General features: G+C 31.0%; 2 protein-coding genes across 2 annotated transcripts; one reads left to right on the forward strand and one right to left on the reverse strand.

Annotated features, from left to right (window-relative positions):
- Positions 1 to 1411: 1411 nt before the first annotated feature.
- LOC114424386 lies at positions 1412 to 2291 on the reverse strand. The gene has a single exon (XM_028391227.1). It carries the CDS (start codon positions 2042 to 2044, stop codon positions 1550 to 1552), a length of 495 nt encoding a protein of 164 aa, XP_028247028.1. The 5' UTR covers positions 2045 to 2291; the 3' UTR covers positions 1412 to 1549.
- Positions 2292 to 6505: 4214 nt separating this feature from the next.
- On the forward strand, positions 6506 to 10600 carry LOC114421764 (nuclear transcription factor Y subunit A-7-like). The gene is made up of 6 exons (XM_028387831.1): positions 6506 to 6742; positions 7184 to 7238; positions 8560 to 8702; positions 9505 to 9606; positions 9704 to 9868; positions 9996 to 10600. Exons 2-6 carry the CDS (start codon positions 7214 to 7216, stop codon positions 10179 to 10181), a joined length of 621 nt encoding a protein of 206 aa, XP_028243632.1. The 5' UTR covers positions 6506 to 6742; positions 7184 to 7213; the 3' UTR covers positions 10182 to 10600.
- Positions 10601 to 16985: the final 6385 nt, after the last annotated feature.

Raw genomic sequence — 16985 nt, forward strand, 5'->3', positions numbered from 1 at the left:
CAGTAATTCCAAATCAATAACTGCACGGCACGTCAGAAAAAAAAAAAAACACTGCATGAAATTTTGGGACGGCAGCATCTCATATGTTGCTGAGCTATATTCTAGATATGAAAGCATATATTCCTTAAGTTTTGCACCAAATTGGGGTGGCATGTTGTGAAGAGCACTAAACGAATTTAGGGTAGAAGATATAGTTGCAAGTTGCAAGTTGCAATGTCTTTAATAAAATATGTTTGGAGATTGAGTGGACAGTAAGATTTTTTTGGTGGTAGCAAGATGATACAAGTCAAGAAAGATTTGAAGAGTATTACTTTAAACTTTCATTCAAATCGTTGCAAAATTGATGATCTTAGGTTTCATGATGAGCATATAAAGTTTGAAATGATCGATGATTTTGGTTCTATTATTTATTTTTTTTTTTAAAGTAATGCTATATGATTTTATGATTTTATAATATTTCATTAAAATAGTAAATAAAAGAATATGATGGGTACTCGTATTAAAATTAAAACTTCATTATTTTGTTAAAATGGCTTTGTACTCAAAACTATAATAAAACACTACTATGTACATGTTTCTGACCAAAATAAGCAATATAATGTCCAATTTGTTATCTAAAAAAGAAAATAAAAAAAACTAATTTGATTCATTTTGTTCAAGGTTTAAATTCCGTTAATCTGTATTTCTAAAAAAAATTCATTAATATCTGAAGCAGAAGAACTAATGAAAAGATTGCCTGTAATAAGTAAAATTTAAAAACTTTGATTTCCAAATTCCAATGAATTTAATACGTAAACTCTTTTACGGCAACAAAAGTCTGCAAAGAATAAAATGTGGATACATTAGTCCTGCATTTTTTTTCTAAAAAAACGTAGTCCAAATTATAAGAAAGATAGAAGTATTTTATTGTTAAATTTTTTCCCTAATTAATTATGATGATTACACTGTTTTTCTCGTGTTGATGCATTGACTGAGTTATCAACAAAAATAAGATATTTTTATTGGTTAAATTTAAAAATAATAACTTTTTGAACCATTTAATGTATGGATAATCTTAAAAATAAAATTAAAATTTAAGACAAAATAACTAATCCAATCATTTTATTAATGTTAATGAATTACGTAATTAGTTTTTATACATGTAGAACTAGATGTATTACAAGATATACAACAATGTATTTTACATTTAAGGATTTGTTTTAAATTTAAGAAAAAAATATTTTTTAAAAATTTGTTGTAAAAATAATAATTCATATGTTTTTTTTGCTTTTTTTAAATCATGTTTATTGTTTAAACCACCACCTTTTAAAAGTAAAACGAGAGGCATTAATTTACGTTGTCTAAATGGTAAAGTAAAATAGGTTTTAAACTATAAACATAATTATTTTGGTCCATCAAAAGAAGCACAAGATGAATAGAAAAAAGTAAAATAGATAAACAAATAATATTATATAAAGTCATAAATTTAGAACAGCTACCCTTTACATGCAACGTGGAATCATACATAGCTAGTGGGAAACAAGCAAAAAATCAAAATGAAATCAAGAACTCAAGGGTTGCGTACCACCAATTGCAACTTGTTGTTTTCCTCATCAATATTTTCACCGCGATTCTCATTCTCACCGCAAAACGCTGCGTTTAACTTCTGCTTTCTGTTTCTGTTTCTGTTTCGGTACTTTAACAAATAGATCAAACCCGAAGCCACAAGCAGAACCGCGCCGGCCACGCCGCACCCCAAGCTCGCCATCGTCAGCGCCTTTCCCACGCCTTCGACGGAGTGGCCTCCGTCGGTTTGCCACCACGCCGGCGGGGAGGCTTCGCCGGAGTCCATGGCACGTGGAAGTGCGACGTCGGAGGAGGAGGACATGGACGGAGAGGAGTTGGCGCTGTTGAAGAAGGATCGCATCTCCGGCGAGGAATGCGGCCCTGCCGGCGAGAGTGTCTGGAAGGTGAGGCCGTGGTCCGACGGCCGGAGCTCCCTGGCCGAGGAAGCTCCGGCGATAATGAGTGGCACGAAGACAGCGATGGCGAAGGTTACTTCCATGGAGAATGAATTTGGAGTGAACGGTTGGAAGAGGAAGCATATATATAGAGAGAGGTGGAAGTGTTATGGAGAATACGGTGTCGTTTTGAAATGAGCATGATGAGAGTGTGTGTGTGAGAGAGAGAGAGAGAAAGAGGCTTAAACTTAAAGAACGTCAAAGAAAGAAAGAAGAACAGTGGGTTTTGTTTTGTCTGAATGTGGAAAACTGTCTGTTTTACAATGTGTCGGAGGAAAAGGTTCCTTCATCTTCCACCCTCGCCGCTCTCTCCTTTGTCTTTTTATTAACTCGCCTTTTCTTTAAGGTTGGTTTAGTGGGATAATTAAGTATCCTCGTGAAGTTTATTGCAATACAAAATGTTGACTTCTTATTTTTTTTTCTCATTTTATGTATATTAAAAAAGCAAGTTCTGGTAATTAAATGGACACAAGCATATGATAAAGGAAAATACTATATATATATATAGTATACCATCAACTTTGTTAAGTGCGTTAATTTAATCATAAAAACATTACCACTTGTCAGCACATTAGTGAAAACTCTGTTTTCTAAGCCAACAATTTCTTATAATTTTGAACACGATAAGTGCGAGACTGCGAGTGATATATGTATGTATTAGTATAAAGAGTTGTGGAAAGTGACGCAAAAGAATCAATGTTTGGTCGATCGACCAAACATTGTTTACGTAGATATACCAAGAAATATGGCGAGTTTGTCGTCGAAGAAATTGTAATTTATTCCCATATTAGTTGACATGCATGCAAATATAGTTTGCGTTGTTAAATTAGACTAGCCGTGCTAGTGCGATTATATATGGGAAATTTTAAGCATTAAGATGATAGCGTAATGGGTTTTGTAGGAATAATGCGACTACTATATGAGTTCCGATCGAACTTGTGAGTCTCATGGAAGCTGTTTGGGTGTTCAAGATTAAGGAACTTGAGATGGGGGTAACTTGAATCTGAAAAATTTGTGTGTTTACCATGAGAAAAACGGTTTGGAAAAGAGAAAAACAAAATATAATTCTAACTGATTTTGCGAGCAATTTTTTAAAAAAAATAAACAGTCAAAAAACAAGCTTCATTAAATAATAATAATAAATTGCACGTGACAAGCTTAATAACCCCTACGTCATCATTTAACAGTGAAAATTAAAACTTGTAACTCAAAGAAAGTTTTAAGACTTTTATTAGTCAAAATTTTATTTAAAGACTAAAATTTTAATTTAAAAAAATTAAGTTCAAATTCTTTATCCTAATCATTAAATGAGTTCTTAAAGTGTCAGATCAAATCTAGTCATTCTTAATTCTTTAATTTTAAATTCAAGTTTTTGAAATCAGTTATACACATTTTTATTTTAAATATTTTTATGATGACTCATGTTACAATTTTAAATAAAATTTTAGTAAGTCATTTCCTTGTGAATAAAATTTTCAAAGCTAAATCAAATATTTAATTCACACAGAAACAATTTATGAACTAATTGGAATGTACTATATCAGTATAAAGGGTTTTTTAAACTAATAATATACAACTATAATTAAATTGTTATGTATATGGTATTGGTATATAATTACTTTACTAGTTATATAAAAAATAGTTTCTAATTAGTTTATACTTTTCATCCACAATCCATCCAAACTAAACTCATAATTTATTTCTTGAGATATATCAAAGATTACCAGCTGGACCAGAATTCCAAAATCAAGATTCAAAGTAAAGTTGAACTTTGAAGTATTTACCTTTTCTTATCATTCAAGTTCATCTTTAAATATATTGCTTTTGGTAATGGGTACAATTTCAACATTATATGTGGATGAACAATGTTAGGAAGAAATTCCGCCATAACCAGAATGTAAGTGCGAACCTACCGCGAGAAGAGGAAAAAAAAAAATTTAAAAAAAAAAAAAAGTAAAGCAGGAGTGTGACAAGAAATTCCAAAGGAAAATTCCGAAGATGCTGCCGGGCTTCACTCCTGTTATAGAATTGCTTTTGTGAAGAAAAGTCGCGGAAGGAAGGAATAGTATAAAAGATAAAAAGAACAAACAAATAAAAAAGAAAAAGTAACAGGGCAAAGCCATATTCGAATGTGAATTAAAAAGATACAATCCATGTACCGGGAAAAATAAAGAAAAAAAGAAAAGAAGATACACTCCTAGCTAGTTTAATAACAACGCTTAATTGTTTTAGTGTAATTACAAGTACTTTTATTTTGCAGATTATATGCTTCGTATATAAAAGATATGTCTAGGGCTTTTATTCCACATGGCCCTTGATCGACCCACGCTTTCATTTTTTTTCATCATGGATTGATCGGTGTTCAGGTACCCAAAAAAGTACCTAATAAAGAATTGATCCATGGTGTGTGTCTCTCCATTCCATATAAGACTTCCTTTGCGATCAGAAGGGAAAGAAATGCATCTAGCAACTAATTTGAATACTCAAACATTCACTAATTTGTTCTTTATTAATCTAAAATTCATAATTATAGGTTTGATCAAAATTAGTAGTGCATATAATAGTTCGGTGTATGTTAATTATATTCAATAATGACATTGATTCAAAATTTCTTCTCTTGCTTTCTTTTTTTCTCTTGAAAATCGTGCCAAGAAAGACACTTGAAATTTACAACACAAAAATAAAGCAATAAGAACGACACATGACACTCAAATATGCAATGATTATTGTTGGTTGGGAAACGAACACTCAACATATGGAGCATTGCTTAATTGGTTTTGTTATGATGCAGAAATATACATTTTCTCGTACAAGCCTCGTGCTGCAGATTATATAACACATGGAATGGCATAATTAAAGCTGCCATGCATTTTTTCCATTATGATGTTTACTTGTTTCTATGTGCATGGTGGTATACTTGGGGTGCTGAATCAACTTCTTCTAAATGGATAGATATATGTTGATATGAGAGAACACAACCCCAGAGGGAATGTTGGTGGTGTCTTGATATTGATGTTGTTGCTTTTTTTTATTATTATTATTATTTGCGGTTTTGCATTGCATGCACCTACATTGAAACTTAACTTATTCTCACATGCCCAACCTTCCTTTCGTTGAAAGATTGTTAAGGTTGAAAGGTAGTTGGGCCAGAAAATTTTGGTTGTTTTGTTCGGGATATATGTATACAAAAGAGAAATTATTTGTAGCTCAATTATGATTTATTTTAATAAATGAGAGGCAGATAAAGAAAAAAGAGAAAAAATTTGAGATAATTGATAAGATGAATAATGTAATGAGGAAAAAAATAAAGAGAAAATTGAATTAAGAAAAATGTTTTAAGAATAATTTTTTGTACCTATATATTTTGTTGGCTCAACCACCGGGTAGGTTCATGGGAGATGGATTGTATTCGACTTTTGCATCATTCTGTTCTTCTAGTACATCAGGAAAACAGGGAACAAAGTGGGCCCTATAAGTGTAAGGCCGGCCCAATGGTGAAGCCCACAAAGTACATGCTTTAAGTCTTTCAAAAAATAATTCTACTTATTAATTACTATGTTCTTTTTTTAATAAAAAAAATAATTGATAGTTAAAAAAAACGCAAAAACACCTTAACATTCCATTGGTAAAAAATTAAAGGGTCATGACAGAAACCAGGAAAGTTGTTATAAAAGTACTGTATTCTCTGTGAACAAATTAATTATGCTATACTAAACATTGATTTCGAACAAAGTTTACCATTATAGACAAAAATAGAGCTGTTAAGCTTCCTAGCGTACCTCTGATTCCTCAAAAACTTGGGATCCATTCCTTTGGTGTAAGTGTGGTGCAGTGGTGGTGGTTTTGGGTTTCTTGATGCCATTTTGTGGACTTTTTAGGACTGGTTGTAGGCAATTGCTTCCTGCACCCCTTTTTTCCTTCTGCATCCCTTAGAAGACAATTCTAATGCGCACTCCATTGCGGCTGTGACAATTCACCCGTTACGTTATTGGTGGCATAGGAGCCTACCATGCAATTTGCCTTGTTCTCTTAAAAAATGGTAGTGTAAAATTTGATTCAATTGCAAATTCAAGATCGGATGAAAGGGTATTATTAAACTACTATAAAATATTACACTCAGCAAAATTAATGATTTTTAATAAATTTGATTTTATTATAAAAAAGTACCACTAACATTTTTTAACCACTGGAAGAAAAAAAAAAGAACTTTTAGTATTATAGCATAAAAGCCAACCAATCCATATAATATTTTCTAGGGAAAATATTTTTTTTCGTTCATATACTTTCTTAAATTAGTGATTTTAGTTTCTATATTTCATCATTAAACATTTTATTTCCTGAATTTTTTAAAATAAGTATTATTAATTTCCACATTATTAACGTTTTGGCAGGAAGACTAAAATCATATTTGAAAGATTAGAACCAAAATGTTAGATGAAGTAAAACCAAAAAAATCTTCCTATCTCTTATAATGAAACACAATAATAATAAAAGTTATACTTTTTGTAGAGAATATTGGTTGGCGAGCATGGAACCACACAAGAAGAGAAAGAGGAGAAAAGAAAAGTAAAAAGGAAAGGAAAGGAAGGATCTTTGGGGAATTGGGAGGCAAGGAAAGAAAGATGCAGGATTAGGTGTGTGGATAGGGAGGGTCCAGCGTAGCGTACTACCTGGCTTCTGTTCTTTCTACCCACGACTTTTCTCTCAAACCAACCACATCATTCAACTATTGCACTGCCAAGGTTCGTTTCCAATCTCTAAACCCTAATTTTCCTCCCTCCAATTCACCTCAAGGAATTCCGTTTTTAGTATGCTATTCAAGTGTTCTTTTATCTCTTTCTCTGCTTCTATTGAAATTCTGTAGAAGAACTACTATGCCCTGATTTTTTTATTAATCAGAATGAACGTGGATTTTGGCTTTGTGCTTGGGATGTGAAATTTTTTCTTCACCCTTGACTCACATGTACTTGGATATGTTCTTTTGTCTCTCTATATTCTGGCTTTGTGGATATATTATCATAATTGTATAGCCAATATATATTCAGTTGAAGAACTATAAATGTATATACAGTTGGCTTCTGCTGTTTTTGTTTTCATTTCTCTTTCTATCACTCTTTTTTATCTGTATTGCATGTACCTGAAATACTTCCAAATTCTGTTAACAATCTCTGTTCTGGTTCCAGGTTTGGACAGTGTTACGTGCTTCACGAAACATGACCTCTGCTCACGACCTTACTGGTATTTTACATGAACAAAATCCTTGATCCTTTTTATTTTATTTTATTGTAACTTTTCCATTTATAATGAGTGGATTACCCGCATGTTTCAAGTTAAGTTAACAACACATGGAACAATATTATTGGTGTTTTTGTGTCTAATGGAATTGTTACAACAACAATAGCCTTGTCTCAGTCTAATGGAATTGTTAATGGAGAAATTTCTATTCAACAGATATTAGTAAGGTTGAAGATGGAAAATATGAATAACTACTGTTGTGAGTGTAGTAAAATCTTATTTTATCTTGTATTTTGTGTGCTGGAATTATTCATTTGTGAAAATCATAAGAAATGGTAAAAAAACCACCTTTCTTAAAGGGAAAAAAAATGAGAATTTTCAGGAGCCGAAAGTTAAACCATTTATTTGCATAAAAACTCATGTTTCTTACTGTCTAGTAACTTTTAATCTTTGGCTACAATTCACAGGCAACTTGCACCGGATGTTACCCTTTCTGTATTGGTTGCCTTGTGAAAATTATTATTTTGTCGTAAGATTATTTTGACCCCTCAGTATCATAGATCTATATCTCCCCAGCTTTTGGGTTAGCCAATGTATCTTTTAATCATGCAAGTCATTAAAACCATACACTCTTGCACAGAAGCTGCATAAAAATAAAATGATTTATGCCTTATCTTCATCTTCTTCTGCATTTATGTTGTGTGTAATTGTGTTTGCTGGTTTTCTGAGAAGCATCTTTTTTTGTATGTTTTGCCAAGGGACTGCAATCAATATATCCTAGCTATTATATTTTTAGTTTTTACACATGGCTTCATCTTACACCATCTTTAAACTTAAAGTATCTTATTTTAGCTTCATGATTTGAACTTCAAAATTTATTTCAACTTTAGTAAGTCCTGTACTCCTCTAATCCTGTAACCAATTTTGTTTTTAACTAACTCCTGCACTGCCCACCCTGTTATAAGTGCTCGCATATTTCTTATAAGTGCTCACATGTTTAGTAGTTGAGAGATTTGGGCAGAAAAATTCACTTCAAACTACTGTTTTTGACAATCACTGTTTCTTCTGTATTTGCAAACTCAACATAAATCTGGAGTTTGTGTTCCTATTGTGATATATGCTTCTGTGTTCTGATTGCTGGTCATGCATTATAAAACACTAGGTTCATTTTTAAGATATTGTGTTGATTTTTGATTGAGCTTCTTTGCTATTATCCTATTGGAAGTTTGGTGTTTTTCTTAAATTGAAGCAATTCACTTGTTCCTTCACTCCATCCCTAGCACAAATTTACTGTCTGAAGTTATGTAGCAAAATGTTTATCCAGATAATGAAGATGATGGACAGCAGCAGTCAGAATCACAAATTCAGTCCCCTTCTGCAAATGGAATTTCTGATCCAGATATTAGTACCCAGAATGTCAATGTACAGTATGCAACACCTGGCCAGCTTGGAACTGGGCATGCAATGGTATGAACTTCAAGTTTCTTTTTGTTTTCTTCTGATTTTGCCTTAGAAGAACAAAATATGTTTCTTCAATGATTTTGACATCATCAGTCCAATTTGAATCAGCATCCTAATATTTAATTAATTCCAGAAATACTAAGGAATGCTTTGTTTTGTATAGGCCATAGCCATTGTATATCATCCAATGTGTCTTGCCTGTTGTAGGTATAAGATAGACACACATTGCTGTTGTTTTGTCATTGAAGCAAATTGACTCTGAATATTAGCAAATCATGATGAAAATTTTCCCCAGGTTTATTCTTCCTCTAATTCATGAATAAATTGGCTTTTTTACATTTTTTTTATCCGTGAAGGTGGCATTCCCAATTTGCCACAGCAAGCTAATTTGAAAGTAGCTATTATATGAAAGGAGTTCTGGATGCAATAAATTTCTTCTTGATCTTGTAATAGTTAAAACTGAATTTCTTAATCAGTACCTATTTTGGCATTCGAAAACTTAAGGCTTCTGGTCTGGCAAATAATGATGCAATCTGAAGTTTTTCTTATAAAAAAAAAAAGTGTCCTTTAGAGGTTGTGTTTGGTGAATTAAGGTTGATTTTTAAGAAAGCAGAGTTTTTTGTTGTGGATATTGAAGGTAAATGAATAATTGCCCGAGTGAGTACTGGTATCGGTTGTTATTTAGATGTGATATTAAAGTTTGTTCAGAATCACTGCTTGCCCTAGAATTGCTCTTGGTATTTGATTTTAAAATGTATTTTTGTTTATGCATATTACTGATTTATGTTACTTTCTTATCTAATTGAAGGTACCACCTGTGTATCCATATCCAGATCCTTACTATAGAAGCATCTTTGCTCCCTATGATACACAACCTTATCCCCCGCAAGCCTATAGTGGACAGCCAATGGTTCGCTCTAATTCTTTAATGTTGATTCTATTAATATTGTAGTGGCTTCTTGTGTCTTTTTCTGATCCTCCAATTATTGAACCTTATCCTGTGCCAGGTCCATCTTCAGTTAATGGGAATTCAGCAAGCTGGTGTTCCTCTGCCAACTGATGCAGTTGAGGAGCCTGTGTTTGTCAATGCAAAACAATACCACGGTATATTAAGACGTAGACAATCCCGTGCAAAAGCTGAATCAGAAAATAAAGTTATAAGGAATAGGAAGGTATATCATTCTCTGCATCTTTATAGTTTTTTTTCTATTGACACCAAAATTTGTGTTGTTGTTGTTGTTGTTGTAAGCTGCTTGCTTCTCTTCTCTAGACTTACTTGTTCTTGTAATAATCTTGCAGCCATACTTGCATGAATCTCGACACAAGCATGCACTGAGAAGACCAAGAGGATGTGGTGGTCGGTTTCTGAATTCAAAGAAAGACGAGAATCAGCATGATGATGTGACATCAGCTGACAAATCACAATCCAATATCAATCTCAATTCTAATAAAAATGATCAAACCTCATCAGATAGGACATCCTAAACTACTGAGACGACGATACCTTAGACAGTGGAGATCTATATTGTATGTCACAAGATCAATAATACCTGCCTTGGATATCCCACTTTTGCTTCATTCTGGCTTTGTACAACACTGTAGGTTGTGTGGTAGGTAGCGTTAGTATGTCGCATGATGCAGGTAAAATGTAAATTGAAGTGATTTTATCAAATATTGACCTTTGGTAGGGGAGATTTTTATGGTGAACAGCATTTCTTTGTATTTGGTACTGTAGAGAGGTTAGAGATTGGTATTTTGTTTGGTTGGATCGTATTTATTTACCTTGCTAGTGACAGTTGAAGAAGTTTCAACCGTGATTGGTGATGGATATTGATAGTTGTTTTTGTTCAGTGACTACTAGATAGATAAATAAGGTTCACATGCCTTGCTGATATTGAAATGAATCCCGTCTTTGGTTAGAACTTATCCTACCACCCTTGCCCTGCACGGGTTACTTTGGAAAAATTAATGTTACATATAATTTATGATTCTTTTTTTGATCCGTTTTATATGATTCTTCTATATATATATATATATATATATATATTTATAAAAGTTGTAACTAAAAAAGCATTTTAATTTTTTTTACCTGCATTAACACGTTAAACTCAATTATATCACTATTTTATAATCATATTGTTTATGAAAACAAAACTAAATTTACTAATAATAAAAACTATAATAAACTTTGCTAGATATATATAATAAAATGAAATAAAAATAAAGAATCTAGTATTTGATATCAATAACTATTATTTAATTCATTAAATAATTATAAAATTATATTCCAAATTATTATCTTCTATGACATTTTCTTATTTTTCTTACTATCTATATCTATATACATAATTTTATTTTACTATTTAAAAAAAATAACACTATAAAAAAATAGGAGAGCTTAAGTTGAGGAACTCATTTAATGTTAGTTTTAATCTTTACCATTAATTTTTTTAAAATTTAATGGTTAACAATAGTTATTCGTTAGAACCATTGTATTGTAAAGAAATAAATTGTAAAACCAAGGAGTTACAATTTATGAAAACAACCTTATTTTTTTGTGTACATATTTTTGAAATATTATTTCATTTTTATTTTCTCATCTTTGGTATTCCTATTCTATAATGTGGCAAATCAATATTCAAATTCAACTAAGGATGGGAAAAAAATTGCTCATTCATGAGAAAATACTTGCAAGAAAAAAAAGGTTATTAAATAAAAAAAAATAAATATCTTGAAAATATATAAAATTATCAATATTTTTTTATATCTAATCTATAAATGAGGATCAATAAGAACATATTATAGAAATTAAATTATTTAGGTTTACACACATATTCTATTGAACATCTTAATAATAAAATTTATTTCGATAATCTATATGTCTATGTCTTTAAGGTGGTGTCATGACTTTTGGAGTATGAGAATGCATACTTACAGGAAAAGAAAAACACCTTAGTGGCATTGTAGAACAGAGAACCATCCAGCCCATACCGAATACATTTGTGAGACAACACACCCGAAAGCAACCAAGTGTTTTGAAGTTGTTCCGCTCTCCTAGGGTTCTAAGATACTCACTGTGACTGAGGACCTGATAGTGGAAATTCTGTCATGGGTTCCTGCAATGCCTTGGTTTCCTTGCTTTATCATTCTGATTCTCTTGTTAGACATGAATTCATGGAATTCCGGGTCACACGATCATGATCTTGGCTTTGGTGACACTGACAGCAACACTTGTTGGAGAACTACTGTGACTGTAACTTGCCCTGATTTTCAGCTTTGGGGAGGACGCGATGGAAAGCTTGTGAGTGGCACTCTTAACTGGTTGCCTGTTCGCTGGGAAACTGATGCTGTCAATCAGTTGGTAATTTTTTCATATGATCTAAACAAAAGAGACATAAATATTTGTCCTTGCCCCGTGGTTGCCTGTGTCTTTATCATGGTCAGGAGCAAGGCAGAACCCGTTTTGTTGTTTACTTAATGAGGGAATTTGGAGTTGAAAACTCTTGGACTCAAGTCTTTCCACCTTGGCAATTATTGGCGGCGCCTTTGTCGTGTATGTTTGAAAATGATGACACCATGTTGCTGGCCAACTATCCACGCTCCCAATACATTTTCTACAATCGGCGAGATAATAGAATAGTCCGTGCTGAAGATTTCAACGACAAAGTGCTGCTGTACTCCCATGATTATGTTCAAAGCTTGGTGCTGCCATATCCAAATTAAGCTACCCTACATTTGCTTGCATGAATTTTGATCAAGTTCTAGAGATGAAAAAGAAGAGAAAAGAGAGATTCAATATTATTTTGGATAATATTTAAAATGAGTAAATCAATTTTTACATATTGAGTCTTATATAATTAAATTTGTAACTAATTTATAATTAATTAAACTAATTTGTAACTAACTAAATTAAATTATAATAAATTAAACTAATAACTAACTTGTAATCAACTAAACTATTCTTTAACTAACTTGCAAAGTATTTTCTTTATTTTACAAAGTTCAACTGGGGTGCATTTCATTACTTGAAACTTATTTCTTATAATGTGGATATCCAATACAAATGTTTACATTTCATTACTTGAAACTTTAATCTATAGTTATAGGAGGATTACCAACCCACTCTGCTGCAAAATAGCCTTTACTGTCAGGTACCACTGTTAGCACAGTTATAACTTGGCCTGTAAGTGCTATACAATTCACATTTCAATCATAAGATTAAGATGTTAAAGTGTGCATTTACCAACTCTTGACACTGAAATCTAAATCATGTGCTGTATATTTACAATTTCAAGCCTTCCACCTTGGTCTAAAATTGCTGTAACTTACCCAGTTACAGTGGAGAGATCTTAGGGCCTTGCCAGTAGGAATAGTTGTAATATGAGTCATTAGGCTAGGTAAGCTTCAGGCACATTGTAAGCGAGAATAAGCAGCTGATCACATTTTTAAGACTTAGTCTTACATGCCTTAATTGTAGCAGATAAGAAAAATGGCCAAATTGTAGCTCATCACAGCATACTCAAATTGATGTATTTAATAAATGCAACTGGCGATTATGGAATAATTGGTGAACAGGGTAAAATAAGGAGACAGTATTCTTAATTTAAAAAAAAAAATTGTGGATTCAAAGTACAATTGTGGCCATGTTTATACTCCACTACTTCTATTATTTTCTTGTGGTATTTAAGTGGATTGTAGTGATTGTTGAATAATTCATTGACTTCATATACTGAGTAAACTTAAAGAAGTATTATAGTTTTGTTGAAAAGTGAAAAGGCAATAGTATAGAGTATATTGACCATATTTTATTTTTTAGTTTTCATGGGCCCTGTTTGATCTTGGGATCAAATTTCACCACCGAAAGTTATTAATTCATTTGGAGTTAAAATACTCATCACCTTACATCTTTGTACATGATGGAAGGTGTTGTTGAGGATTTGCTAGGTGTGCATGTGTGATTCTAGTTTCGGGTTTCAAATCTTCCATCATCTTGTTTCTTTACTTCACAATTTTTTTAAAAAAAATTGATACCAATTTCTAGGGTTCCAATTTTTTTTTTTATATATAAACAATGTATATTACTATAACTATAATTTATTTCCAAACAAATGATTTTTTTTAAAAAAATTCTAAAAAATTGAGTATTGAAATGAGAAAATAAGTATCCAATTTTGACATTTCAACTAAGATGAGGAAAGAGGAAGGAAGGAAAAACACGTAACCAGCAGAAAACAACAACACTAGCATATATACGAACAAAACTCCATTCATAAGAAATCCCATCCATTACGTTATCCTTTCTACACTACCAAACACAATTAGTACTACTTCCGGTCAAGGGACAAATCCAAGGAAACATTGACCTAGAAAAGACAATAACTTTAGCTTATACACGCGTCTTTATATTGATATTTTTATTTGATAAAAAAATTGATATTTTTATAAACACAAAAATTATTTTAGATTAGAATATTTTTATAAGTTATTTTTTAATGAAAATATTTTCAGGGGTTTTTGTTAACATTTTATTTCTTTTAACTTATTTTAAAAAAAATCATTAAAAAAATTCAAATAAAGCAATCAAAATACTAAACATAAAACTTGTCTTATAAACTTTTTTTTAAAGCAACCTAAGTTATCACTAATCTTTTTGGCCATGGAATGACAAATGAGGAGATGTGGAATTGGGATGAATTATGACCTCTGAAGAAGTTTAGTTACACACTATGTTTCTGCCTTTTTTATGCTCACCCTGCTTTAATTCATAATGAAGTGATATGATTTTTTTCCCGTAAAAAAAATACTTAATTCGATTGGATCCAATTTAAACGAAAATAATGTATCCTCTTTAATTCCTTGAAGAAACATTTCCAACAATAGGAATCGATACCAAGACAGATTAATATATTTTTATCTCTTCTTTAACAACATTCTATTCACAATCATATGTAACTCCGGTCTCATCTATTATTTTAATGAATTTATGAACAGAAATATTAATGTTACACTTTATAATAACCACTTTGTTAAACCACGCATGTTTTCCTTTTCCCAACGAAGATCGTGCATTTTGGGGGGTATGCCAAAGTCGCAGCAAAAGAGTAAGCTGTGAATATTCTTCTTCCATGTGCACTTGCTACCTTCCAAAGGGATCAAAGATGCAAGGAACTCTAGGTGTATTATAGTCGAAAGAGAAGCATCCCTGCAAAACTCAGAATAACAATTTTCAATGAAATATGTTTAGATGCAATATTCAAGTGAATAATATTTAATCAAAATATGAAAACGCATTTTCCAATTACACCTATAAATATAATCAATATCTTCACAAAAAAATATAATCAATATCTTGAACTTATGCATTTAGATTTTCCATAAAGAGGAATCAAACAAATTAAATAAACATCAAAGTTGCTAGCTAAGCAAATTGAGAAAATGGAAATTTAGTTCTCTAAAAACACTATAAACAAAATTTTCCTTAAAAATAAAAAAAAAGTCACGCATTCGTGAATTTCGTGCGGATTGATTTCGTAACATTTAACACTTTATAAAAGTCGGAAAAAATTGGATGTGAAGTTTTTTATATCTTAATTTATGCATCAACCCATGTATAAAGAATACTGTTTCCACCTTAGTTTTTGCTTTTTCACACCCCAAACTTTCTTTGTTATTTCTCATTTTTTTATACACCTCCAATGGAAATGCATTTTTGATGTACAATTGTTAATCATGAAAATTATATATATTTCTCGAAAGGAAAGTATTTTCAAAAAATAGTAAAAGAATTTTTACTAAATGAGTCTATTAAAAAATAAATGTTTAAAGATGAGACATAAAATTCATTTGCGATTGTGAGGTTTTTTTTGTTAAACAAACTAGTTCATAGTTTTCAACTTAATAAGGAATTGTCTAATATTTATTACAAATCAAGATTATAATTTCGATAAATATATCCGTTGGAATTATAATAATGTTGTAATTCATAAGATAATAGAATAACTTTGATAAAAGTGTTTTTGATTTAATGATTAGTTTCTGAATAATTTTGATGATAATAAGAAATAAGGATTTGAAAAAATAAAGTTTAAAAAAATGAAAATTGGAAAAAATTAAGGACTTAAAAATGTGCAGTAAAATAAACAGATATGAATTCATAAAATATGATAATTAAATACATACATAATGACTTATTAAACCTTTAGCCAATTTCAATGATAGGTGTGTTGGTGTTTTGAAAAATTGAGTGATTGTGTTTTAACCCCCTAAGATTGGCTGTCCAAAATTTTATTTTTAGATTTCTACTATTATCGATTGAATTACATTGATATGACAATAGAATTGTCTTCACATAACTTTTGTTCAACCGTGTTAACTAGTACTTTAATTTGTCGAAAAATAATTTGTTTTCCAACACTTTCCAATCCCACTTGTGTGAATAAAATGATCAAAGTTAGCAATCTCAATTGAAATCGTTTCCTTCAATTACACAATGAAGTTTCTCAAATTTCTACTTATTTTTTAAGGGATTCCTCTATTTACCTCTTAGACAAGTACATCAAAATTTAGTTTCCTTGACTTAATCAAATTTTAATAACAGATTATGATAATAATAATATATACAACATAACCAGATTTTCATTAAATTAAGGGGACATTCTCCATTTACAATGAAAATGCATTTTGATTATGCACAATACACTCCAGAAACACATTTATGGTGTGTAATTAATTTTAGATATAAAATAACTCTTTTAAAAAAAATATATCCATTTTTCAATTCAACATAGCCAAATGCAAAAGAAAAAAAATTACATCAAAATAAAACCAGGAGTTGATAGTTGACACTCCACTAAGATAAGCTACGAGCAACGAAGTTAAGATTGAAGGAAGTTTTTTATTCCTTCCTTTTTTATTCATAGACACAAAAGAAAGATGCTCATACATCATAAAATCATCCTCAATATCACTTGCTAAGTTTGGCAATGCATACCTTTTAATAGTAATAAAAAAATCGAATTAATTATGACTTAACTTTGCCTTTTATTAGTAATGGAATATGATACAAATATCTTATCTTTTCTTGAAATTGAATTAGGTATGATAGAAATTAACATTTATAATAAATAATTGAATTAACTATTACTCAAGTTACTTTTTTCATAGTAACCAAAATAATTTGTATCATCATTAATTCAATTAATTTAGAAAGTATTTTATATCATAATTATTTTTATTATCATTAAAAAAAATTAACTCGTGTCATCAGTGATCATTAAGAAAATTTGCACC

The sequence above is a fragment of the Glycine soja genome, chromosome 8, assembly GCF_004193775.1.
Source record: "Glycine soja cultivar W05 chromosome 8, ASM419377v2, whole genome shotgun sequence".
NCBI lineage: Eukaryota > Viridiplantae > Streptophyta > Magnoliopsida > Fabales > Fabaceae > Glycine > Glycine soja.

What these genes read in the sequence shown, in the direction of transcription:
- LOC114421764 (XM_028387831.1), top strand. Translation starts at nt 7,214, where the DNA reads ATGACCTCTGCTCACGACCTTACTG. An exon ending in TTGGAACTGGGCATGCAATG is followed by an intron (nt 8,703 to 9,504) that starts GTATGAACTTCA and finishes ATCTAATTGAAG; the next exon opens with GTACCACCTGTGTATCCATA. An exon ending in CCTATAGTGGACAGCCAATG is followed by an intron (nt 9,607 to 9,703) that starts GTTCGCTCTAAT and finishes ATCCTGTGCCAG; the next exon opens with GTCCATCTTCAGTTAATGGG.
- LOC114424386 (XM_028391227.1), bottom strand. Translation starts at nt 2,044, where the DNA reads ATGGAAGTAACCTTCGCCATCGCTGTCTTCGTGCCACTCATTATCGCC.